The sequence below is a fragment of the Glandiceps talaboti genome, chromosome 2 (assembly GCF_964340395.1).
Source record: "Glandiceps talaboti chromosome 2, keGlaTala1.1, whole genome shotgun sequence".
NCBI lineage: Eukaryota > Metazoa > Hemichordata > Enteropneusta > Spengelidae > Glandiceps > Glandiceps talaboti.
Genome location: NC_135550.1, coordinates 17,840,502 through 17,866,764, shown reverse-complemented (window position 1 = coordinate 17,866,764; position 26,263 = coordinate 17,840,502). Strand labels below are relative to the sequence as shown.

The following is a 26,263-nucleotide window of genomic DNA, read 5'->3' as shown; positions in this document are numbered from 1 at the left end:
GTTAAAATAATCCATATTTATTAATTAGATATATTGCAAAAGTCGTACAGAAATAATGCCTCTAACGTCAAACCAAACACTGAGAAATTGGACCGAAGCGAACGTGTCTAATATCAATTTGCAGACTTTCCCGATAACCATGTGCTGGGGTCACGACCTTGATTGCCGACATCAATATTGTCCAATCATACACATCGCGATATTTGATTTGTTGGTTTCCTAAACTGTATACTTCGAATACTATGATTCGTTACAACATTCTTCTATTGAATATTAAATAGGCTTGTTGTATGATATCGCAACAAGGGAAACCATACAAGTTTTCTTCCAGACGAGTTGCTAAAGTCATATAAATGACAACACGAAACTCACGAAATTTCGTAATTCTTTACAATTTTTATTGCTGATAATATGAATAATCTAATAGCTAGTATATCTATTCGAGATGAAATATGTTTACTTTGTTACTAAATGCGCCGTTCAAAAGGCGACATCAGCGAGTACAAGTATAGTAGGCTAAAATATGCCGTCGATGTGTCTTGTGTGTTGATGGTATTGTGATGCTTCTTATCGGCAAATAATAAAACATGAGATAAATAAAAGTCACTGAATGTGAAACACGCGACATTACAAGTGTTTATGTATATCTAGTCTAGCCGTTTTGATTTATTTTTCCATAATATGGGGACATAATATTTTAGCATTAATACCCACAGACACTGACAATTAGTCAGGAAATGTGAGTAAATATCAGTAAATGTTGGTTAATAAGACATGGAGACTGTAGTTTTTGTTTACTGATGTCTATTACAACCACCGGCAATGTATTTTTTCACAATGCTGTTGAGTTTTATTCACCTGTTGACTACGCTCGTCATAGGCTACGTGCTAACGATGTCTCTCTATGACGTCATAAAATCCCGTGGTCTAGGTGGGACCGGAAATACCCGAAAACTCTCGAAGTAAATCCGAAGTTAAGTGACTGAAAAATGGTCATTTTAAGGTGTTTGCAGACGCTTTTTTAAAGTTTTAAAACCAGTATACATTTCACAAACATGTCGTCTAGCAAAATAGCAATAGTGAATGTGAGCATTTTGAATCACCTTTAAACTCAGAAACTACTGGGCAGATTGGTGCGAAATTTGGTGGAAACATTCTTTAGGGGGTGTAAAGTAAGATTTGTTCATGACATGATGATTCCATCAGTGATATGCAAATTAGGGCTGAAAATGTGTCTTTTTGGTTAAAAATCTATAATTCCAAAACCACTGAGCAGATTGGGCTGAAATTTAATGGAAATGCATTTAGGGATGTATGGACGAAGATATGTTAAGCATACCATGATTCCATGAGTGATATGGAATTAAGGTGTAAAAATGTGAATTTTGGTCAAAAACTTATATCTCAAAAAATACTAAGTGAATGAGTTTGAAACTTGGTGAGGATTGTTTCTAGAAGTGTTATTCTTTGTCATTGCTTTTCCTCAAAAATCTTCAACTCTGAAATTACCCAGTAGATCGAGCTTAACTTTGTTGAGAATGTGTAGATTTGTCCTCATTAATAGCTGACACAGTGAGAACAGTACATTGTTAATTAACTATAATGTTTACTTTACTATTTCCTCTGGTGGTAAAGCCTGTAGCATGGCCAGTTTGGTTTATGACTGGATTATGTAATATATTGTAAGACAGCTGTTTCATCACCTACCCATATAAACTGAATGTAGCTGGCTTTTACAATATTACAATAAGACAACCAAGAAAGATAAACCTGTTACATTGGTATGACTTGGTTCCAAATTGATTTTAAAAAATAAAGAAGTACAAAACCTTGTAGACACATCCCTTTAAAGTTTGATTAGGATGTTGCTATACTTGTCTTGTACACTTCCAACATAGGATGGCTGGATTATGATGATGGAAATTAGGTATGAAAATTTTGTTTTGGTTACAACTTTAAATCTTCAAAAAATTATATATCTATCATTGCCCTGAACATGAAGTTGTGCGGCAACGCAATATTTGCGCTATTTTTATTATATCATGTTTATTTTGAAATCCATTGTATTTATAGTACCGGTACATGATATGCAAACTTGGATGCATCACTGTACTCGGTATAATTTGAAAGTGTTATACAAATTATGCTATGTAAAGTCTGTGATTCAGTTCATACAATCTTTGTATCTATCACTACAGGTTCATGAGAGAGATCAAGATTCTGATTTCTGTCTACTTGTTGTAAGAAAATTACTCAGAAGCACTTCAAGACACGTCAAGGTATTCACTTTATTTGAGCACCAATTCTGGTGTTAATCGGTTAACAATATATGCTACTATTATACATCTTGCAAGCCAAGTTGAATGCACCATAAAATAAAATAGAATGATGTATGCCCTGGTCGTTCTGTCATGACAACATGTGTGTATGTGTTTGATTTGGTGATGTTAAAAATATCAATATAATAATGGTAATTTGTGTGCTTTGATTCTCTAAACTAAGAACAGGAAAATATGAGTTTATTATTGTTAAATCTATCAGTTGACTGTTAGTGTTAGTAGTGTTAGTCTATGTTTTGCTGATTGTTTATACATTTTCATGTATGATCATTGAATGACAAACAATTGCAGGAGAGGAGACTGAACATGAAATGTCAAGTTAACCAATGTGTGATTGTGGTAAGAAAAAGTGAGAAAGTCTTAACAATGATGTGCCCATGTAGGAACAGCTGATCTTTTCTACATATAGGAATGACAAAATAGTAAACTGAGCAATACTTGTCTGGGTTTATATTAATGAATGTACAAAGAGTGCTTGCTATATGTAGCATTTCAATGTCTTTTAACTGTCATTCCGTACACAGGTAGTATTGATGTCTGTTATTTTTATACACAGGTAGTATTGATGTCTGCCACCATAGACAGTGATCTGTTTTCCCAGTACTTCTCTTTACCAGTCAGAGGTGAGCTAGAAAGTGCTCCTGTTGTCAACGTTGAAGGCAAAGCCTACGATGTCACTGAATTCTACTTGGAGGACATTTGTAAGATGAGAACGGGACAGGTCAGTGTATGAGTATTATATAAATAGTTTCAAAGTAATGATATCTTTCTTACTGTTTGATAATTGAGAACAAAAGTTGATGGTGGCTGAAATATTGGGATAGAATTTGTCTCTTTGGCTAACAGAAGTATATTTTTCAACTGTGGTTGTTACAGGCAATGGATTCCATCCCAGATTCTCACATTAGTGTTATCCTATCAGTGGAGCCATAAGTATGACATGAGATTGTTCGTTTAATAATCTGGACCAACTTTTTTTGTAGCCCTGGCAGACAACTGTTTTTCACACCTAGATTTGTATACTTATCTGAATGGTGCCTTTAATGGGGCAGTATATAAACATTTGAGTATCATATCTTTTTGTTCTTCCAGATGCCATTTCTTGAATCAGATAAACCTAGTGTTTCAAACGAAGCACGAGAACTTGCCAGACAGCTGATTCTAGGGTTTGATCGAGAGGAACTACAGGACCAAGAGTGAGTAATGTGTGAAAACTGATTATGGTGTTCTGATCAAAATTTGGAATGGATTGATTTGTTGTTTATGAACAGACTAAAGTTGTATGCCAGGTGTACATAACTTTGGAAAGGGGGTGAGCTGTATTCCAGAGGTCATAGCCCATACATGGCACATAGAGGTTTTATCATTGGGGAGTTTAAGATAATTAAAAAATCAATAATTGACATCTTATTTCCCCCAAAGGGAGACTAAAACTTGTTTCATTAATTTGAAAACAGCAAACAAACTTGAAGTAGTATCTCATAAGCAGTCAGTGGTTACCATCAACCTTCACTATTCTGATGGAATGTTACTGACAGGGTACATACTGCTGAGAGAGTATATGTTCATTCCATAACATTGTCACATGGAGGAACTCTACATGATGTGAGCAGTTGCCATAGGATGGTGGGAGACTGTGATGAGAATGCTATTTTTAGAATGCTGATCGATGACACATTGGTCAGACTTGAAGTGTATGCATAGGATTTGAGGAGAGATAACAATTTGATAAATTATGAATTTCATATCTGATTAAACGTCTTATGTTTTGTTTTTTTCATTGTGTAGGGAAAGGGTAGATAACTTTCCAGCCAACAGAGGAACTGTACTTGTTTTCCTTCCAGGTATGAAGTCTGTAAGATATGACATGACATTAAATTGACATTAATATTTAAGTGTGATCAATTTCTTTCAAATTTTGTCCAAATGTGATACAAGACGAGGGACATATTATCCATTTATGGTACATTATGTTCCCTTCATACATCACTTCGTACTTAATGGTGGCTATATTTGGTGTAAAATATCCATCATTTGTGCAATATTTCAAGTGCATAAAAGATACAGGCACGTACAGATGAGATGCATGTTCATATCGCTATACAGGCAATTATCTGTCACTTTATTATTATCATATATGACCTTTCTGTCAATATCTGTATACATGTATTTAATCCACACATTTACCCTGTGGTTCAAAATTTATCCAAAAAATATCAATTTCATGTGTTAGTCATACAGAAATAAAGTATTTGAGAGGAGAGGGAGGGGAGGGGAGCTATGTCTTCTCTGAAGACTTGTTGTGAGTGGCATGCAATGATAGCTAACATCCTTTAGTTTGAAATACCATGTGATAGATTTGATAGTCAAATACACATGTATACATTATGTTATTTTTACAGGCATTATTGAGATCAATGACATGTATCAATGCCTCAACAGTGATCTAATCCCACACAGGTAAGTTAGCGCTTTTATTGACAATTATGTATAATCCTGAGTAAAGAACTTTGAAAACAGTACAGTTGGGTACAAATGGATAACAGAGTACAGTGTGATACAGTTTTAGTATTGCTGTTACCTGTTACTTAGATGAAATAATTGTAACTTTCCAATGGCATCACATAGCAAGGGTCTGTAGTAGTACACCGAATACAAGGAATCATATCATATAAATATATCTCTTAGGACTACATGTACTATACTGTACTTTTGTACTTGTCTTGCAGACTATGGGTGTTGCCTTTACATTCTAGTATCACAAGAGAAGAACAGTCTAAAGTATTCACTAAGTCAGAGAAGGGAAGGAGAAAGGTAAACTGTAAATGTCTCCTCACTATATATAAACTACAATTCTTCGTATTTTCCATACTTCTTTATTTTCATAATACGAGTATTACATGTTTTGGGTAGTTGTTCCACTGGACATAATTTTTCTTTCAACACCTTATTGTGTAAACTGCTTCATCTCTTTTCTTTCATTCTACATGTTTAGGTAATTCTGGCTACTAACATTGCTGAGAGTTCCATCACAGTGCCAGACATTAAATATGGTAAGTAGTCCTTGAAAACAAGATGGTGAACAAGCAGATTTCTGTAACGATTTAAAAAAAATGAGGAACAGACTTTGCTATGACAAAGTTTTGGGTGGTATAAGGTAGTTTGATTTTCAAACTAATGTGTCTCTGAAGTGCTATTGCTGTGTAACCCATGAACACGGTACTGTGTGTATAAAGCCAAGTTGATATTTTAGCTTAAATATCAGGTGATGGTGTTCATTCAAATCTGCCAGTTCAGTAGTGTATGTTTACTGTGTTATACCACGTCATAATAATACAAGTCATGATAAGATCAAGTCATACATTCACACTTATTAAGTCTTGTATTTTTTATCTGAACTTTTTCAGTTATAGATTTTATGTTGATCAAGTGTCTTGTGTGTGATCCTGAAACTAACTATCAGAGTTTGCAGCTGAACTGGGCATCCAAGGCAAATGCAATCCAACGGAAAGGTAATATGTTGTGATTCGTTCTTATAGATACTCTACCTAGGCAATACTGTCTTACAGCAGTGTTGATGTTGGTGTTTAATCAAGCACTGTGTGGGTAGTAACCAACTACACATGAGTGTTCATTTCCTAGTTCAATCACTTTCAGTTCAGTGTGGTCACTAGGTTTATTTGGATGAATAAAATTCACTTTATTCTATGTTTCAGTTATACTGGAATCACTTCTATCTCAAGACATTAGGTCTTTCCTTTGCTCTCATTTAAAGGTTGGCCTTAAGCTAACATTTGGTCTCTCATAAAATAAAAAAATGGAAAGAAAAATTACAAAAAGTAAAGTGTTACTAGTAAATATGTAGTTGTAAATAATAACAACTTCATAATTAGTGGATGTATAGTATATGTGTATGGCAGTATTATAGTAAATAATGCAGATTTTGGTATTTTACTGTTCAAATATTGTCTAACTTGACCACAGTTCTGTAGAAATGTTGTTTTATTAATAGTTTTGAATATCTTTGTGAATCTCTCAGGGCAGACTATTGTTATTTCATAGATATCAATTTGAAATGATAAATTTTGCAAAGTGAAAAGTAGTAATGAAATTATGCAAGTGATGTGCTGAAAAAGAATTGTCTTTTGCTTTATGATTATAAATTTATTTTATTTTATTTTATTTTACAGGTCGTGCTGGGAGAGTGTCATCTGGTAAAGTATATCGTATGATTACAACCTACTTTTGGGACAGGTACATTAAAGAACATGGCATTCCTGAAATGGCTGTAAGTGGACTCACTTTAGTCTAGCTGCTAAACCTTGGGCTTCCTTCTGAAAGGTGCAATCGAGGGCTGTGCAACCTTTGGTCGCCTTCATAGTGAGCAGAATAGCCCAAGGGGTCTAGCAGCAAGACTAAACTCACTTCTGCTGTGTATCTGGGTAAAAAAAAAGAATTGGAGTAACTTTTTATTAACCATTTATATTGAGGCCTTTGACTGTAAGTGGCTAAAAATCTTTGCAAGCAGACACATTAAATAAAAGAAAACTGATAACCATGGAGATTATTGATGTTTAATGTGAATAGTTGATTAGCTGGCTGTGTTGATCAAAGATATGTTCTTGATGATCACCCTTATCAATTTTGTTGTATTAATTCTTTATTTTCAGCGATGTCCACTAGAACATTTGGTATTACAAGTAAAACTTTTAGATCTAGGTGAACCTAAAGCTATTCTGGGTTTGGCTTTGACTCCACCTAACTTGGATGACATCGAGAGGACTATACTCCTGCTGAAAGAGGTCAGAATATGAATGTGTTTTGTGTGTGGTGTGTGTGTGTGTGTGTATAGGGGAGGGGGGGGGGGTGTATGTGTTTATATACATGTATACATGTATGTAGAACATGGTGTGTGTGTGTGTGTCTGCATGTTTGCACAAGTGCATGTCTGTGTCTGTACATGTGTCTGTGTGCATGCAAGCCTGGTTGTCCTTGTGTTAATGCATGTTTTTTTATAGCCATTCTTCTTATTGTAACCTATTATAAGTAGAGTTCAGTTTTAGTTATTAAACACTGTATTAATGCTGACTGCAATACATCCATACCTGGATAGATAAAGAATGCATGATTCCAAAATATGTATCTACTTATTCTCAGAAATTAGTATATTTTGTTTGATATCAGTATTCACTTATACATTGTTACCACCTGTCTGAATTCATAGGTTGGAGCCTTATCAACTGTTTCATCCAGCTCTATCAACCCCCATGATGGTGATCTGACCTTTGTTGGGAGAGTACTGGCCTCACTACCAGTGGACATTAAGATTGGAAAGTTACTGGTGTTAGGTCATGTGTTTGGGTGTCTGGAATCTGCTGTTGTCATAGGTAGAGGCATCTATTGTATAGTGACTGGTGTTAGGTCATGTGTTTGGATGTCTGCAATATCTGCTGTTCCTTATCATGGGTACCCTAGGGGCAACCATACATTGTAGTAGAAGTCCAAAATGTTTAAATTATTTGATCAAAATTATTAGATGTGTTGTAAAAAAAAAATTGCCTGCACATGTGTCATTCTTCTTTGTATGATGTTTTGGATGTTTGATAAAGTATTCACTGAATAAAGTATTTAAAAAGTATCTGAATCTGTGCATGGATACATCGTTGCTGATCATCGATGGCAGTATATGTATATCTAGTCTAGCCGTTTTGATTTATTTTGCCATAATATGGGGACATAATATTTTAGCATTTATACCCACAGACACTGACAATTAGTCAAGAAGTGTGAGTAAATATCGGCAAATGTTGGTTAATAAGACATGTAGACCGTAGTTTTTGTTTAGTGATGTCTATTACAACCACCAGCAATGTATTTTTTCACAATGCTGTTGAGTTTTATTCACCCGTTGACTACGCTCATCATAGGCTATGTGCTAACGATGTCCCTCTATGATGTCACAAAATCCTGTGGTCTAGGTGGGACCGGAAATACTTGAAAACTCTTGAAGTAAATCCGAAGGGAACTGACTGAAAAAAGGTCATTTTAAGGTGTTTGCAGACGCTTTTTCAATGTTTTAAAACAAGAATATGTTTCCCAAACATGTCATCTAGCAAAATAGCAATAGTGATTGTGAGCATTTTGAATCACATTTAAGTGTATGTGCCATAAACAGTAGAGATTTAAATCAATATCTCTGTCATCACATTACAACCCTGTTATTCCTTGTTTTAATTTATCAGGTGCAGCATTATCCTTCCAGAGTTTCTTTTCTCAACCATTTAGAGCACAGCTAGATGCATACAGGTACGTTGTCTTGTGTGAGTCTTATTGAGATGTATGAAGCTACAAGAACTAGTCCCGATGCGACAACTCAGTAACCATGGTAACTGTATTGGCCTGAAAAGCCTTGTACACCAGTTTTCTGATAACACTCAGCCAATGAAGTCAGTGAGATGTACAATGACGGATTTACCAATCTGTCAATTGAACATATGTGACTGATAGATTCACATTCTCATTTTCAGCTTTCTGTACAGAGTTATTCCTAACAAAATCATTATGAACAAATTTATGTTTCTGCCTGTTTTTGTGCATCGTAACTTTTATAAGGCTGGAAACATGTAGATATTCCTCCTGAATCAGTTGTCAAAATTTCATAAAAGTGATAAATGTGTTCCCCATTTGTTGTGTAGTAGAGAGGTCAAAGTTCACATAAGGGATGCAAGCCACTTTGATGCAAAGTTTCTTGTCTGGGTCAGTTCAGACATACACAGTAATGATATATCTGAATATTTGCTGTCAAATTGTCTTAACAAGTGAGACTAACAGTTGTTATTATGCTCACTGTCAGATCCAAGATGGCATGGGCTGACTGGTCTTTCAGTGATTTGATAGCCATGTTGAATGCCTACAAAGCCTGGGAAGAAGGAGTGCAAAGTGGAGAATTCAGAAGAACAGGACAGGTAGGGCAAATATAGGTAGTGAAAATATAAAATACGATATGTGTAGATGTTATTGTGTGTTGAAATTACTCGGAAGTTGTCATCCTACTTGGTGAAGGGTTAGGCAGGTATTGAAATCGTCTCTGTTATTTGTAGAAGCTGAATGCCAAAGTACACAATCATTTGTCTTGGGAATATAGCATATGTAGTGTTTTCTGGTCTCGTGTTTTGATATTGTACTTGTATTAAATCAAACACTGTGTGATTTGTTCCAGGCTGAGGTACAGTGGGGTAGGAAGAATTTGATTCAAATCAAGAGGATAAAGGAAGTAAGTAAACAGACCAGTTTATGTTTAGTCATTGCAAATCTTTATGCAGTGAATTCCACTTTGGGTTTTAGTTAGTGTTGACGTGTGTTGGGAGGGGTTACAGAAGTAATGGAACTGACAAAGACCACAAGCTATAAGATGAAAATATAAAATGGTTACTAGTATTTTACTAAATTGATTAGGAGTAATGATGGCAACACAAAATATCACAGTTCTCTTGTGTTGTGTTGTGTTGTGTTGTGTTCCCTTCCCTTCCACTAATACTCCTCACATCTCTTCTCCTCTTTCCTCCTCTCTCCTCTCCAAGCTAAAAGTGCATGTTAATAGTGATAGGATTAACTTGACCTATATTTTGTGTGCGTGTGTGTTAGGTGGCAGAACTAGCAAAGGAGCTGAAAGAAAGACTGGCTAGACATAATATACGTGTACCAAGGGGTCCTAATATGGAAAGAAATATGTACATCACAGACCCTGTACAGGATCTACTCATACTTAAGGTGAGAGACAAAGTCATTGTCTTCTAGTCTCATCCTTTCTCTCAAAGTTGTTGCTGTCCTTTTCAAAGCCACATCGACTATGTTTTAAATGCAAATACTAACTTTACAATCAAGGTGTTAAAAATTCCTAGTAACAATTTTAGAGACAAAAATTATACATGAAGTGGAGCAGGAAACATTTCACGTATAAGAAATACAAATACCTTGAGTACTGAAATATCATGGGAATTCTGTTATTGTTGCACGTTTATTCGAAATGGCAAATTTATTAAACATAAGTGTGGTGACACCATTTTGTGTACATGGAACATTTATATACTCATATGCGTACTGCAGTGATTTTGATATTGTTCTAAAGTGTAGATACCGGTATTATGTGTATACTGATGCAAGTAATAGTAAACAATTCATGTCTTGTATTCTGTTGTGGTACAGCTTGTACTCTGTGGTGCTTTCTATCCCAACTACTTTGTATGTGGACCTGCAGATGAAGCAGAAGCTGTGAGGGCGCTGTCTGGCAAAGATCCTCTCACTACTGTTATGGTAACACTAACAAATTGTAAACGCTATTAAAATCTCAATTATGATCATGTAATAATGCAGGCACACTGTGACAACTTGCATTCACTTGTAAAGTTGTATAATATAACAAAGATCAGTGGGTAATAAGGAACTTGCAATCCAGACTGACCATGCTCAGACGCAAAGGACTGTGGGATTATCTGTGGTTATCATAATACCTAATCTGGAGCTACCGATAAAATAAACATACAATGATCAGGGTACCTATGAATTGATTACCTGTGGTTACAAATGATGTAACAATATTGTTTACAATACTAATTGATCAGCATTTATTATCCCATTTCCCATGATGCAACATTCAACATGGCTGGTTTGCAAGTTCCCTATTGGACCTCTTACAGTGACTTTAAATTTGTGTTCTTATTCTGAATGAATTGTATTTATGAATCAGATACTAGAAGACATAATTGGATTTAGTAATATTGACATTTTGTATTATAGTTGGAAAATTAAATATGTATTGTAAAAGATAATATGTGTTTAGAATTTAGAAATTTCATTGTAAAACATGACAAGAAAAATGATGGTAAGTTAGTCTCAATGTAACTTTTGTTCTAATCATGTCCAAGTACTTTTGATAATTCATGTTTTAAAATTTATGGTATATGCTGTTACTTGTCAGGTTAAAGGAGTGCCACCCATGGGACACTTATACAAGAACCAAATAGCCAGTATCTTCAGACCGTGTGGGAAAGGAAAGAGATTGTACTTTGAAGACACAAGGTAAGAGTTATATTGAGTTGTACAGTAGTATATGGACATGTATGCTTGTTGTGGATCACTCTGTGCCAAAAGTGACAACTATATACAGTGTGCATGGTGATAATCTAAACTTTGTATTATCCAGGCGTATGTTCATGGTCCCATGAATTTCCATTGACTTGTACATAATGTATTCTGTGACCCAGTAAACTTCCACTGACTGAACACTCACTATGTGACCCAGTAAATTTCCACTGACTGTACTCTCACTATGTTAATTTACAGATGTTATGTTGAATTTGAAAGACCCCGTTCTACTGATGGCCAACCAACTGACAATAATGTATTGCCAGCTGTCTTCCTAGCTGTCAAGATGAGGTATAGTAAATGTTTTCATAACCACGGTTTTCTGCCTTCAACAGCTGAGGACAAAGAATGACAATGTAAAGAAAAAATTCTGCTTTGTTTAGTTTTACATGTGGAGGCATAACTGGCCTAGGGTTGGATAATGTAATATTAAGATTCTAATTTCATGATGGTTATTTAAAATATTCCAAAAACCTTTTCACATGCTAGGCATATAAGGATGAGAATGGAGCTCCAGTTGACAGAGATATCACCAGCTGACCAGAAACTTTTGAACAAAGACTTCTCACAAACGAACAGACTCAGAACAAACAGGTAAATTTGTGTAATGTTAATTTACATAATGTAACCATCATTGCTTATGGAGGAACCACTTTTTAATGTCTTATGTCTACCACCTGTTACTGGAATTATCATTTACCACTCTCCAGGAGCAATAAATGTAATAGCATGTTATATAGCGCCCTCTTGTGATGAAATAAGTCAGATGCTTTTGTTTTGTGAAGCGCCATTGCGATATACTCCCATGTGTAATTGTCTATGGTGGCTGCGTGCAATAGCATCATAACACAAAATGTACAAATTATCTTGTGTGTAAAGTGGAGATTTGTTCTAACTTTTACAAAGAGTTGGAGTGATGTGTGATGAATCAACTACAAGTTCTCAAAAAATCCAACTGATCAAAGAGGATGGTGGTGGACCAAGACAGGTGACATTGCCGGCACCTGACCAGAACTGGATTGACCTGTTTGTTACAGAGGTCAGTCAAGGCAGCTCAGGAGAAGGTTTCACCTTTCACCTGATATTCTTTCTAAAGTATTTTTTGAGCTTGAGCTACCGGTAATTAAGAAAATTGACTAGACTTAGTAGTGGCTGTAGATCACAAAATAGAGTTATGCTTGCCTTCATTAGTAATTTTAAACATGGTTTTCAGGCTTCTAGTAGAAAGGAAAGGGGATAGTTTTTCGTATATGTCAAAGACAATCGTTTTCTTTAGTTCTCGCTGTCTCCAAGTGTACATCTATTTTGCCGTCAGTTTCCAGTAGTTAGTTCTGATAAATCCAAATATGTAAAGATTTGGAACTCAGTTTGGCAACATGCAAGCAATGGAAACATTTTCTCAAAATAGTATCATGGAAGTGGTAGTACGTGTACCGGTAAAGTGGAGGGAAATTCCAGTGAGAATGTAATACCCTATTTTGTTTATTTTCATCTTATACAAGTTCTCTGAAAAATCACACAATGGAACTGTCAACTGTATAAGTATGTACAACTGAGAATTTGCTACACAATTAAATATAAATAACAGCTAATATTAATATATGTTATGTTGTATGTGTTTATAGGTGGTGGAAGCCAATCGTTTTTGGGCACACTATGGCGACCATGAAACGTTTGAAAAGTTACGACAGTTGATGATTACAATCAACCAATGTGATGGATATGATCTAAAGGTGAATTGTTCACTTGATATACTGAAACCTCTATATTCTGTACTCTGTTATAATGGACAGTCTGTCTTAAAAGACTCAATTTGGATCTCAATAACTCATTTGCAACAAACAGTATAAGTATAATATATATGTCTAAATTAATAGAACATGGAGGACAAGAGAATTAGACACCATGGTTTTTGTACAGTCTAGTTCAGTATTGTACTGTTAGTCTAGAGCCATTTATGTCTCAAAATTATGTCAAGATGCAGATAAATCTGAAAGGGCCATTCATTGGTCTGCTTGTGTAACCACTTGCTATGTAGTTGAACTTTTTACATAAGTGGAAGCAACAACGGGCTCTTTCAGGCTAGATGAAGATAGGTTTCATAAATGCATTATAATGCACAAATTTTAAGGTACTTGGCAGTGAACTCAAACTAGTTAACCGTGGAAGAGTAAAATGATCGTGTGCAATTATTTGTTATACTGGTAAAGTAGAGGTTCATTTTACAAGATAATACATGTAGAAGTCCAAGTCAACAGTATAGGGATACGATATAGGGATAGCAAGTCTATTAAATTTATCCTGTCTGTGAAATATCTTGAAATGGGAAGTCATATGTATATGATAAGAAAATGATTGACGAAGAATGGCAGTTGAGATGTAACATGATCAGATCTAGAACTCACATCTACATGATGTTTGATAAGGACATAGTGCATCTTTCTATACATTGGTATTGAAATGACGTTATGCTTTGTTATTTCAGCCAATTACAAATGAGCTACAGAATGGACACTTCTGCTTGGCTCCCTATGAAGATGAAGCCAAATACTACAGAGCCAGAGTTCAAAGTCTCAAAGGCAATATTGTAGAGGTAAAGTAACAATATGTCTGTAAAAACTACAGAGCCAGAGTTCAAAGTCTCAAAGGGCAATATTGTGAGGATTGTGATTTTCATTTGGTATGCATTGTCAAAATTTCAAAGCATTTTATCATTAATGCAAGTAGTTAATACTTTTCCATGTGCATTGTCCATGGGTAATGTGGCTTCACCTGCACCTGTTAAGTGTCTTGGATGTTCCTATCTCAAACAATGACAAGATAGGATGTGTACATTGAGGTGTGTAATATATAGGTTGATTACTTGGTACAATGTTCAACTTATTACATGTATTACAGGTATTCTTCCTGGACTATGGGAATGTTGAGATTGTGGAAAGACGAAAGATTAGAGAAATTCCACCAGAACTATTGACGCTTCCATTCCAGGTCAGGAAATACTCCATGTCTGTGATGAATTCACTTTCTCTCATTTCTCAAATTTTAACTTTTTTTTTTAATCTTGTAGTTTGAAGTTTGAAATGATCATATTTGAACCTAGCTGATTCAAAAATATATATCCACCTTGTTACCTTGGTTTGATAATATACAGTGTACATTATTTGGCAAAAATAAGATTCAAGATAATGTAGTAGTAGTGGTAGTGGTAGTAGTAGTAGTAGTAGTAGTAGTAGTAGTAGTAGTAGTAAGTAGTAGTAGTAGTTTATTATAGTGACTTGTGACATTTTACAATAGGAATACACAAAAAGAAGCATTTTTCAACCAGCTCTTTCAGTCTTATAAGTCACTCTGAATCCAAATTTTACAGTACATCAAATAAGCAGTACAGTTGTCTAGTAAAGATCTAAAAATGAACTTTTTACCTCTATTGTGGATATAAAATTACTGTTTTAAGATATACTAATGACTACAGTCACAAACAATTTTAACTCGATATACACATTTCTTGAGTACTTATTGTAAATTTATCTATGAAACAAATGAGAAAATGTTTATTTTGTTTGACTAATTCAGGCGTTTGAGTGTGTTCTGCAAGGTATCAAGCCATTCTATCGACTGCCAGATGGTAGATGGATGCCACAAGCCAAGGATAGACTGATACAGTTGGTATCCAACAAGATTATGTTTGCAAATGTAAGGATTCAAATAAGTAATATCTGTCTGAATAAAGTTGTATGGCTGGCTTCAGAGACTTAAATTGGAAACATGTTTGTGTGTGTGTGTGTGTGTGGGGGGGGGGTGTGCATGTGTGTGTGCATGTTTATATGTAGAGAGGAGTTTATTGTTACTATGGGGAGGAGGTTGGGGACTGGATTGTTTATCTGTAGTATAAACTAGGGATAAAGTTTACTATCTAGTTTTGTATGGTTGTGTATTTCATCTAATATTTGTAAGTGTCATTTTTTACAATGATGTAATCAGTTTCGCTTACTGAAATGTCAAGTTTACTACAGGCAAGAAGCGATGAGACAAAGGAATTGACTGACTTGATACGACCTTACTGCACTGATTTACGGAGCTGTGTATTGTTGATTTCATTTTGATGTAAGGTGATCAAAAGTAAAGTTTGACACTTGTGTTACATCTTAGCAGTCACCAAGGTTGGAAAACTTAAGGTAAAACACTCATCAAATTTAATAAGTCAACACAATTTGCCATCCAAGACAAGTGGACAGACAATTCTGTAGATTACGTACAAGGTATTACAATACTCTCTTTCATATTTCGTGTAATAATCTAATATGTGTGTGTGTGTTTTCAGGTTTATTCCATTGTACAGAACACACTACGGATTGATCTGATCGACACAACTAAAGAACCACAACTGAACATCAATGATCTACTCATCCGTATGGAGTTTGCAGAAAAGGCTGAAGAACCATACAGCTCTAAGGTTGGTTGTCAGATAACTTAGAAATATGATGTGGTTTTACAGAACTTTACAGCTCTGAGGTTGGTTGTCAGATAACTTAGAAATATGGTGTGGTTTTACAGAACTTTACAGCTCTGAGGTTGGTTGTCAGATAACTTAGAAATATGATGTGGTTTTACAGAACTTTACAGCTCTAAGGTTGGTTGTCAGATAACTTAGAAATATGGTGTGGTTTTACAGAACTTTACAGCTCTGAGGTTGGTTGTCAGATAACTTAGAAATATGATGTGGTTTTACAGAACTTTACAGCTCTAAGGTTGGTTGTCAGATAACTTAGAAATATGATGTGGTTTTACAGAACTTTACAGCTCTGAGGTTGGTTGTCAGATAACTTAGAAATATGATGTGGTTTTACAGAACTTAGAAATATGATATATTTGAACACTGTGTCAGCTAAGAAAGAGGTATACTCTAATAATAATTGAATAAATTCTAAGTGGTGAATGAAAGCAAAGAAAGAATCTGTAAGAATATTATGTTTGATGCAACCTCATTATGTTGTAATATTAAACAATGATAATTTGGCCACTAGGGAAACTATTTGACAACAAATTTTCACTCAATGTTTTTCAGAATTGTTTCAGTTCTGTAGAATATTTGAAAATCATCCTTTCCTAATGTTTATGGCAGATGTTGATAACATTCTTGTGTAATTCAAATACTTCACAATCTACTTCTGAGTCCATGTTTCAATTTTTTTGAAATCAAGGAAATCATTTACACCCATTTCACGGACTGCTTTTTAAGTTAGCCCTCATTTTTCCAAAATCTTGGTGCTTTTGTGCTTTCGCAAATGACCAAAATATGGCTAATAGGAATATGGGCTATTTTGTCTTTGAGAATATGTCTTGATTTGATTAATATATTTTATCTATTGACTATATCTCTTGATGTCATCTGTACTTCTTTCTTGCAGGTGAACCATGAACAAAGAGAAGATGCTGATATCAGTGCTAGTGTGGATGAACACTGGGTAGAAATACCACAAGAAACTGTCATGAGAATTCTGGAACAGGGAAGGAAGAAAGGCAGGGTAAGTTTGACCACTAGGGGGTGCTATTCGACAACAGGTTACAACTGGAAATATATGTAGGCTCGAATTGTTTAGTACTGTAGTGTACTTTGAAAGTCATCCATTCCCAGTGTTTCATGGGAAATATCTATAACATTCTTGTTTTTGTGCTAGAAGTATAGCACACAGTCCACTTGGAGCACAATCAGTAAATGCAGTGTTAACATTCCCACAGCTCTCATTGTATTATATGTCCTTCACCAGTGAATGAAGTATTACATTTGTATGTAACAGTAATTATTCATTTTCAGTGATTTTGATTATTGAAACTTTGGCCAAACCTTTAATGGAAATGGTTCAGTCCTTCAAGTTACATGTTTTGAATGACCTGTCTACCAGTAATTGATGGTACTGAATACATTGGCTTGATGTCCATGTGTAAACATGAAAAGAGAGTTCATTGTCAACAAATTACTGATTGATGCGATACTGATGGTTTGATAACTAGGTGAGATGATCATACAACATGAAAGGATTGAAAATAAGAACACGATTTATGGAAAAAATTAGTTGAGAGAATTATGCCGTCAATAAATTCATATAAATCAGAGAGTAAAGTAAAGCGGCTTCTATTTACAGGTGTTCCTACATGGTCCATTTAGTCCCTATGAAATGAATTTCTATCCAATGACCCAAGTTGGAAGATTCAGGTATGCAAATCATCTCCAGTCACTTGTAGTGGTCTTTACCACGACTTGTGGTACCATTCTATTGGTGTTTTGTATACTTTATTTTGTTCATGCTAATTGTTTTGTTTGTTTTTAGACAAATTTGGCTTGAATGACTGCCTGAACTTCTAATCGTTATACTCAAAACCAATATCTTTTTTTGTTAATCATTATTTTACAGAACTGACAAATCATGGAATTAATGATTAGATAGACATTGCAAAAGTGAGATATTTTTTTTTGTTAGATGTGGCTGCAGTATTGAATATTAATACCTTAATGACATTAATGTAGAGTCGTATGCTTTGATGGTCTTACTGGCAAATTTGGTGGCAGTGTATTTGCAGGGTTATGCAGTGGTGGCTGAAATGAACATATTGCTTTGGTTGTCTTACTTGTAAATTTGGTGGAGGTTGCTTGGTAAAGGTTGTGCATCAGTGGCTGGCAAGGATAGTGTTATAGTGTTATTCTGTAGATTTCATGTCTCCATAATCAAAGAAGCCACAGTTGCTACGATGACTATTGTTGATTGTAGTGAGCATCCTGTTCAGTTCCATATGTCTTTGATGTCAGTTACACAAAGTAATATCCTTCATCTCTTAGATAATTAATGAGAGATCACAAATCTGGCAGTGATATTAAGTGTCACATTTAGTCAGCTAGGAAAGTGTCATGTCACAGTTCATGGTTTAAGTTCATTGGACTGATTAAAGCCATTAACACAAAGGGATGCCAGCTACAATCAACACTAATTGTCTGAGAGATGAAAATGATTGCATGATATAATGTTGAGTGGTTATTCAACATCAAAGATGTAATAAAATCAGTAGGGTGCTTTCTATAGTCAACAGTTATCATTGAAGCCATGATGGTTTCTTAGTCTTAGTTTATGTAGAAATAATACAAACACTATACTATCCTAGCTGGTACTGTAAGCTTGAAGTGTTGGTGGCATTTGACATGGTAACTTATGGGATGGGATGGGATAGGATAGTGAAAGTGCTGCTCAGGTATTACCATAGTATCATTTTTTTTTTAAATATGGGATTCTGTGAAATCATAACAATTACTTTCTCATGCAAACAAATGGTATGGAAGTTGTTAATTAGTGGCAACAAGTTATCTGTCTATGAAATAATGGTCTCTATTCTTCTCAGTATGTTTGATCTCCCACCCCACCCCTGACCCCCTCACCTGTTCTCACTTTCTCTCTAAATGTGTATCTGAACAGATCAACAAGAATTGAACCTAACAGTGTGAATTCAGTAGCTTTGAATGAAGAAGCCCAAGACAAGCATGACAGAATGATGGTAGCTGCCTTAGTCAGTGTTAATAGTTCTGGTACCACTCTGGTAGCCAGGGATACAACACTGATGCCAAATATCCATGGTTTACCAGCTCTTGTATCTATGCTCTTCGCACCAACCATTGAACTCAGGTGAATACTTCAAATTTTGATTTTGAAATGGTGTCATTGACTCTCCAAATGTTTTCAAGGCCATGTTATTACCACCTGGAAAACCTTTCATGTTCATATTAAAGTTCTCTCTCAATTTTTGATTTTGTGATAAAATTCACAGACCTTTGTAGTGCAATGTAATTTAGAAATTTAATTTGTAAGATGTAAATTGAAGTTTACTTGTACACCATTTCCAAAATACATTCAGACACAGATTCTGTAATATTTGTCTTAGATTTGTTTTTATAGCTGTTTTATAATGTACATTCCCCTCTGTCTCTCTTCCCACAAATTACACAGGACTGATTCCAGGAAGAGTCGATATACTGGAGCACTTTGTGGTTTGGGGATAGATCCAGACACCTATGGACCTGCTCTACCAGATCATGACATGGAGATAACTTTTGATGTCAGTATTACAGCAGATGATATCACCATGGTAAGGACTGTAACCATAGAAACTACTGTATGCTAGTGCTCCAGTTATTACTATTTCTTCAAATGACTTACAGACAAAGCTATCATACACAATTTTACATGCTATAGAAACTACTGTATGTAGCAAGCACCATATTGTTATCAGTTACTTTAGGTGACTACTTTCCTACAAATTTATCATACACAATTTTACTTTAGATTATGACACTTTTGTCTTAGTATGTGCTGTGGAAAACTTTGATGGGCACAAAGCAGCAAATGAAATATGGAAAACTGATTAACATTTCTGTATACTTTCATATGAATACCATAATTCCTTGGTTGAAGTGAAATAAAAGTGATTAATATATGTAATCAAACATTGCATTGAAAACCAGATCTCCAGAGTCTGTAGTCCTATTCTTTCACAAATTGTCATGTCATTCTTTTCTTACTATTCTATGGAGACAAATTTCTCTTAAAGAATCAGGTTTCTTTTGCTAATAATAATCCTGACAGATAAATGGTGTACGTATGGCTGTCAACCTGGCTGTAGGCAGTGAGGATGCCATCGCTGACTGGGGACCTGCTGCTATCTTTAAAATTCAGAAATCTGCAAGAGAAAAACTACTAAGGTAAGAAAAGTATAGTTCTGCTGATGACATTAGTGATTGTGCAGTTTAAGAGAGAAAGGGAAAAGGAAGCTGATATGTGCAGGGGTTTATTTTATGTGAAGAGTTTACCAGAGTCTGATGGTATATGAAAACTAATTTTCCATTAAACTGTTAGGCATATGGAAATTTACAACTCTTGCTAATTTTCCAGAAGTAAACATGAAGATAGTAGAAGTGCAAGTAGAATAGAAAGTTCAATTCAAATTCATCCGGAATTGAAACTGTTAAATTGTCTTGTATATTTCACTGTTTTTGTTTAAAGGCCCATGATTCAAGCCCATGTTCTTGTATTAGTGTTATCTTATTATTGTCTCCATATCACCTAGGTTGATAATGAAACGAAGAGAATCAGTCATCCCATACAATTTTGACAGACCATACCGATGGAATCTAGTGAGTATTTGTTTGGATGTATTATGGACCACTAACCTTGACAACAAACTGACCAACAGCAACAGTTTGATATTTTCTGTGCAGCAGACATGATTGTCATTGCAAAGATTACCTAAACACGTGAATGGTGGCTCATGGGGAATCAGAACCATTTTATGGATCTCTTTTGGCACATCAAACTTTTGATGTGATATATTCCTCAGTTGATAATGGTGAAATCTAGCACCAAACATCAAGTACAGTGTTACAGATACTTGTACTCAGTTATTGATCACATGTCTACCACGATAAGGAATGTATTTTATGTTCAGAAACAAGTATCAGTTAGCTGATTCATCATTGTTAGAGCCTTTGTTAACCATTAACCAAACACAACACACTGCAATGCTATGCAACACTTTAAATTGTAACACACAACATGACATTACATGTTACAGTATGCTTCAGTACTATCAAAAAACAGTATCTTTGAGATTTAACCCTTTCCAGGAAATTTGACAGATAGTACTATCTCCAAATAGTCTTACATGCAAACCTTCATTTGATTACATTTTTTATTTCTGCAAAGGTGAATCCAGACGATGTTTTACCCCATGGTTTAGAAGATACCAGTGCTAACTGTCCAGTGTTGTACCAGTTGCATGATGGGATAGCTGTATCAGGTGACATTGAAGTCAATGAAGATACTGCAGAGAAAAGAGAAAAGATGATAGCTCATGTCAGGGACCTCAGAGTTAGAGCCGGAAGGTAGGATTTAGGGTTTCGAATGATAAAAGTGTGTTGTTGTTTTTTAAATGTACGATAAACCTACATATCTTTGCTACTGGTACAAGAAAATTTTGCGGTTTAAGGTGTTCAATTAGTTCCCAAAGACGACTTCTTTCAGAGTAATGAGTCTGGTACATTGTTGTGCAAATGACATTTTAGGCACTACATATCTTCATGTTGTCCATGTATGAGAACATTTGTCCTCAACAAAACTTTTGAATTGTTTGATAATTTTTCCCCCGACTCTAATAATATTTTTACCTCAACACTCTCTATCAACTTTAGGTATTTTTGCTACCATATAATTAAAAATAACGTAATTAATCAATTTTATAAAATGGCATCGAACTAAAAAAATATTGGAAATGCAGTGGTTGACTCAGCAAGTTCCTTTGATATGTCACGGAAGAAAGTCAGGTAGACACAATTTTTGCATTGAAACATATTATATTCAACTTTACTGTTATGTATTATGAACAACCTCTATCTGATATATCATTTTGTTCCTTTCCCATACAGATCCATGACCTCTGACCCCATCATCTGTCAACTGTGTCAAGTTCTTTGTCAAACTCCGAGAGATTTACTCCTACATCTTGAAACCAGAGCTCACCAAGAAGAAGAGAGAGCCCTCTATCAGCCAAAGTAGACTCTTGCTGTTTTCATGTATGCACATTGGCAACTATATGTTTGCTTTGGAATAGTACAGAGAAGATTTTGTGTTTATGTTGATCTAAAGTTTTTGTTTACTAAGATTGAATCCAGTAGACAGGAAAGATTGTGTATGAATACATATTCAGAAGAAATATCTTTTTCACTCATTCTATGTCTCTTAAACAAAAAATTTAGTTTGTTTTATGTTATGTAGAAGATTGTTTGTTGTTTTCTTGGCATTTGTGATCTCCAGTGTGATGTCTTATGTCTGCAACCATTTTTTCATATCTATAATCAAAATACTTGATCTTAGGCAGGTCTGTTTTGTTGTTTTTTCTTAATAACTTCAAGTGAACTTTTAATTATAAGAAGAAGAAAAGAGAAACTACATGTATTAGATGAAAAAAAAAAATTAGTGTCCAATCATGAATACCAACTATATATTTGATGCTATGTATCTGTTCATAGGTTTGACTTTAAGGTATGGTACGATACGGTTACAAAACCCACTAAATACAGAAGAAAATATAGAAACTTGAAACTGCAGAATTTTGGAAAGAACATCACAAGCTCTACTCAATATGTAACCAGTACTTACAGTACTTGAGTTGTTGCACCATTTGTTCAGCCACCAATGAAGGCAGTTAGACATTTCACATTCTAATTTGTCATAGTTTTACATAACTCATGAGAAGTGTAGTTTGAGATAACTAGTCAATGGATAACTTGTCAGTGATTATTCTGTTTTTATCAAGATATATTGCTAACTGTAAACATTCCCTCTGTCTCATTGTATCATCTGTAACCAACTACTAAAAGGCAAATATTTTACATGATTTCAGACATTGTAGTAGAGAATCTAAGTTTAAACATTTTGATCATGGTGATCATGGTCTATTCTTATTCTGAACATTGTACAAGTGACAAACATTTCTAGAACTGTTATATTTTTCAACTTTTAGATGCAATCATGGAGAATATCAAGTTGATATGTATAGTTACAGAATAACTATGAAAATTGTATTGAAATCAGAATCATTTATGAGTTATGTCATGGTTGTTATCTTGTTTACTAAGAAATAAAGACATTGTTTAGATTTAGAATTTATTGTTTCAGAGTCTTTATTATGTATATTTACATGACATAGGGTCCAAATGCCTTCTTAAAATAGAACCCCGCTATTAGTGACATGTGAGTACATGTGTGTTGTATTTGCGTTATTTGCTATGACTCGTATGAGTGTTTGTGGTGTTCTCTGTAGCTGCTCTTTCATGAGTGCTGTTGAGTGAAAGAGCAGCAGAAAACACCACTAGTTGGCATGAATGCAAGTGTTGGTTTTTGTTTTTTATTTTGTTGTTCAGGGACTGAATGCCTTTCCCCATGGAATAAAAAATAACTGAAAAGAAACAACAATATACAAGGTAAATAGAGGTAAATAAAGTAATTGAGCCATATTCCCATATTAGATTTTAATCAGATAAGGGTTCTGTTATCGTTTCATATGTTTAGCTGAATCAACAAATTTTGTGAAGAAATATAAATGTTCCATGATGATCTTGTGCACATGGAATGAATCAGTTCACTCATTTGCTAGTCTAGTTCCTGACAACCATGTTCCGATTGTACATGACGTTATCTTCACACATTAGTAATGTGTGAAGATAACAAAGTGAAAAATCGGAACATGGTAGTCAGGAACTAGACTACTCATTTGCATTCTGTTGTACATTATTTTCGGAATTGCACTGTAAGTGCACATGTGGATGGATGTAATAGTATTCTATGACACTTGTCATGTGTGATTTCTCAAGTATGTAGTACATGACAAATTGACTGTACAAAAGGCTCTAGTAAACTATAGAACTGCACAAAGACTTGAGTACATTGAACATTACATGTAAATGAAGAACATGTTGTGCATGTCAAATGTATCCACCTATATTATCAGTTGTTTTCAAACAAACCTGCCTCTGCCATTACCTACTCGACTCAAGTGGTCAATGTGGAATATTCATGGACTTGGAGGGCCTCACACGGAGAGCGCATGAGCAGAAAAACAGCCGCGCCAAAACTGAAAAAGAAAATAGTTTAGAGCGTAGTATGTACAATAGCGACATGACACATACTTTTGATGATTAGTTGTACAAAAAGTAGTAATTTCGCCTCAAAATGCTAGGGACGGTAGATGAGCCTCTGGAGAAGGTATGGTTGCGTTTATATTTTCTACTTACATGACGACAACGCTCGAGTTGTGACTGGTAGTGACCAGTGGAAAGCAGTGATCACCATTGTGAATGCTGGAGCGCCAGCTTCAATCTCAAACAATGTCTTCACTTCGAAGAACGAGTGTTGTGTTTTTGTATACTCTACTTATTTGAATCGACACACTGTTTATTAGATCGATGGGTGACCTGTACGTTGAATAGTATTTTAACCATTATTTTTGCACAACATTATGTAGACATATTTTTTAAAAATAACGTCAGTGTGCAGTTATGTCGAACTTTACTATTTTATATTTATTTGTTTATTGACATATTTACACCAAGATTCTAGGCAGACAGCCCGTGGATAATTTTACACTTGCAAACGATGAAAAATATTCTTTTAATGTCAATGAAAGGTACGAAAGCCGAAAATTGACATTGACAGTATTTGTTTTCTGTTGAACTTGTATAGTGCTATGTTGGGTGTGTGCATTGTTACACAATGTATTTGTAAAACAGTTACATGTAAGTCAAAAAGATCACACTTCTCTGTTATCTTCTGTTAAAACAATAGAATGAAAACAAAAATCTTAACGCCCGGAAAATCTTGTTTTCTGTACTAAAAGCGATGGAAGTAGCATTTTGAATCTCAAAAGTTGTATTTATCATATAAATTATAATTATTACATGCACATGCTGAAATGCTGGGATGATGATCAATTTCATCACGATTAACGACCCGAGTGGAAGGATTTTAATAACAAGATTGAACATTTTACAGTTGACACAAACTACCAGCTAGCAGCTCAGGGGTGAATTGTTACTTTGACAAAGTGAAGGAAGTCAAGTCAGTTTTAATATAAACAGCTGAGTTTTCTGACACTGAAAGGCCCCTGGGGAAAAGTCACTTTTCACATTCCAAAATCAAGTAAGGAGGAGAAAGAATCTTGTGAAGGACAGTTATGTTCAATGCCTTGCAAGTATACATGTACGTATGCACCCTGTAATCTTTACTACTACTAGCCATGAAAAAATATACAAGTTGACCAGTGATGCATCATAGCATGGAATACTTACTCAGAAAATGTCCATGGATTCAAGTATATCCCTGTCACGAGACTGTAAACTAGTTTTGTTTTCCTTTCTTTTATAAGGCCATGCCATCAGGAGTGTTAGACAATGATATTTTTGACACTGAGATGGCTGATGATAGTGACTCTGAAAGCATGAAGACCAGTAAGAAAATCATCAAATCACTCAAGAAGACAAACATATCAGGTATATTTAATATTTTGCTAAGGTGTTTTCCATCTCTCTTTCATTTTGAAAGATTTATCTCTGTTACAGTGTAAGTCTTTCTCTTTCTAGATATATATTTGTATATATTTATTTATTTCAAATGATTTGCAGAGTGTAAAAATAATGTTTGTAGAACATCTGATTCTTGTACACAGCTAGCAGCTATGTATATTGTGATCTCACACAATGCTTTGGTTAGTTGTTTATCATTCAATACTCTGAAGTCATAACTACTTACTGAAAAAATACTACCTGTAACACTTAAGTCATAGCTAATTACTGACAAAATACTACCGGTAACACTTAAGTAAAGTGATTACTACTAGTATACTGTGTGCCACACTAATTTATAGCACTGAAACAAGTATAGAATAGCTCAGTTTCAATTTGCTTTATAAGTCATAGCATGTAGTGTCCTCACTATTACCAGCTAAGACTGATTACAATACCAGAGTACATTAATTGAAAGATAGCCTAACAAGTGTAATTTAATTAGCCCTCTATTTGATCTAGGTGATGTTTTTAGGACATCTATATTTAATTTTACACTCTCTAGCCGTTGATGATATTGCATTGCTAGCACTGTTTGAGATTGATTACATTTTAGACACTGGCACGTAACTAGAGTAATCCTTGATGTGTTAGTACAAACAATTGTGGTACCATATGGCCCTGC

General features: G+C 34.8%; 2 protein-coding genes across 2 annotated transcripts in view; both read left to right on the top strand.

Annotated features, from left to right (window-relative positions):
* LOC144450429 (ATP-dependent RNA helicase TDRD9-like) overlaps positions 1-23,071 on the top strand; it is a 29,451-nt gene extending 6,380 nt beyond the window's left edge. Inside the window, exons 6-38 of the mRNA XM_078141032.1 lie at positions 2,199-2,279; positions 2,896-3,060; positions 3,432-3,535; positions 4,128-4,183; positions 4,742-4,799; positions 5,069-5,153; positions 5,335-5,392; positions 5,747-5,851; positions 6,530-6,627; positions 7,010-7,141; positions 7,564-7,726; positions 8,582-8,645; positions 9,193-9,304; positions 9,559-9,612; positions 9,984-10,109; positions 10,545-10,652; positions 11,317-11,417; positions 11,682-11,774; positions 11,973-12,077; positions 12,390-12,522; positions 13,109-13,216; positions 13,969-14,076; positions 14,382-14,471; positions 15,057-15,176; positions 15,805-15,936; positions 16,892-17,008; positions 17,627-17,697; positions 18,947-19,153; positions 19,475-19,613; positions 20,111-20,226; positions 20,592-20,658; positions 21,227-21,405; positions 21,946-23,071. Of these exons, the coding sequence (XP_077997158.1) occupies positions 2,199-2,279; positions 2,896-3,060; positions 3,432-3,535; positions 4,128-4,183; positions 4,742-4,799; positions 5,069-5,153; positions 5,335-5,392; positions 5,747-5,851; positions 6,530-6,627; positions 7,010-7,141; positions 7,564-7,726; positions 8,582-8,645; positions 9,193-9,304; positions 9,559-9,612; positions 9,984-10,109; positions 10,545-10,652; positions 11,317-11,417; positions 11,682-11,774; positions 11,973-12,077; positions 12,390-12,522; positions 13,109-13,216; positions 13,969-14,076; positions 14,382-14,471; positions 15,057-15,176; positions 15,805-15,936; positions 16,892-17,008; positions 17,627-17,697; positions 18,947-19,153; positions 19,475-19,613; positions 20,111-20,226; positions 20,592-20,658; positions 21,227-21,405; positions 21,946-22,075 (3,585 nt within the window). The 3' untranslated portion in view covers positions 22,076-23,071. The remainder of the gene's footprint in view (positions 1-2,198; positions 2,280-2,895; positions 3,061-3,431; positions 3,536-4,127; positions 4,184-4,741; positions 4,800-5,068; positions 5,154-5,334; positions 5,393-5,746; positions 5,852-6,529; positions 6,628-7,009; positions 7,142-7,563; positions 7,727-8,581; positions 8,646-9,192; positions 9,305-9,558; positions 9,613-9,983; positions 10,110-10,544; positions 10,653-11,316; positions 11,418-11,681; positions 11,775-11,972; positions 12,078-12,389; positions 12,523-13,108; positions 13,217-13,968; positions 14,077-14,381; positions 14,472-15,056; positions 15,177-15,804; positions 15,937-16,891; positions 17,009-17,626; positions 17,698-18,946; positions 19,154-19,474; positions 19,614-20,110; positions 20,227-20,591; positions 20,659-21,226; positions 21,406-21,945) is intronic.
* Positions 23,072-24,250: 1,179 nt separating this feature from the next.
* The window catches only part of LOC144445031 (uncharacterized), a 42,846-nt gene continuing 40,833 nt past the window's right edge, over positions 24,251-26,263 (top strand). The window contains exons 1-2 of the mRNA XM_078134585.1: positions 24,251-24,283; positions 25,443-25,566. Coding sequence (XP_077990711.1) covers positions 24,251-24,283; positions 25,443-25,566 — 157 coding nt within the window. The remainder of the gene's footprint in view (positions 24,284-25,442; positions 25,567-26,263) is intronic.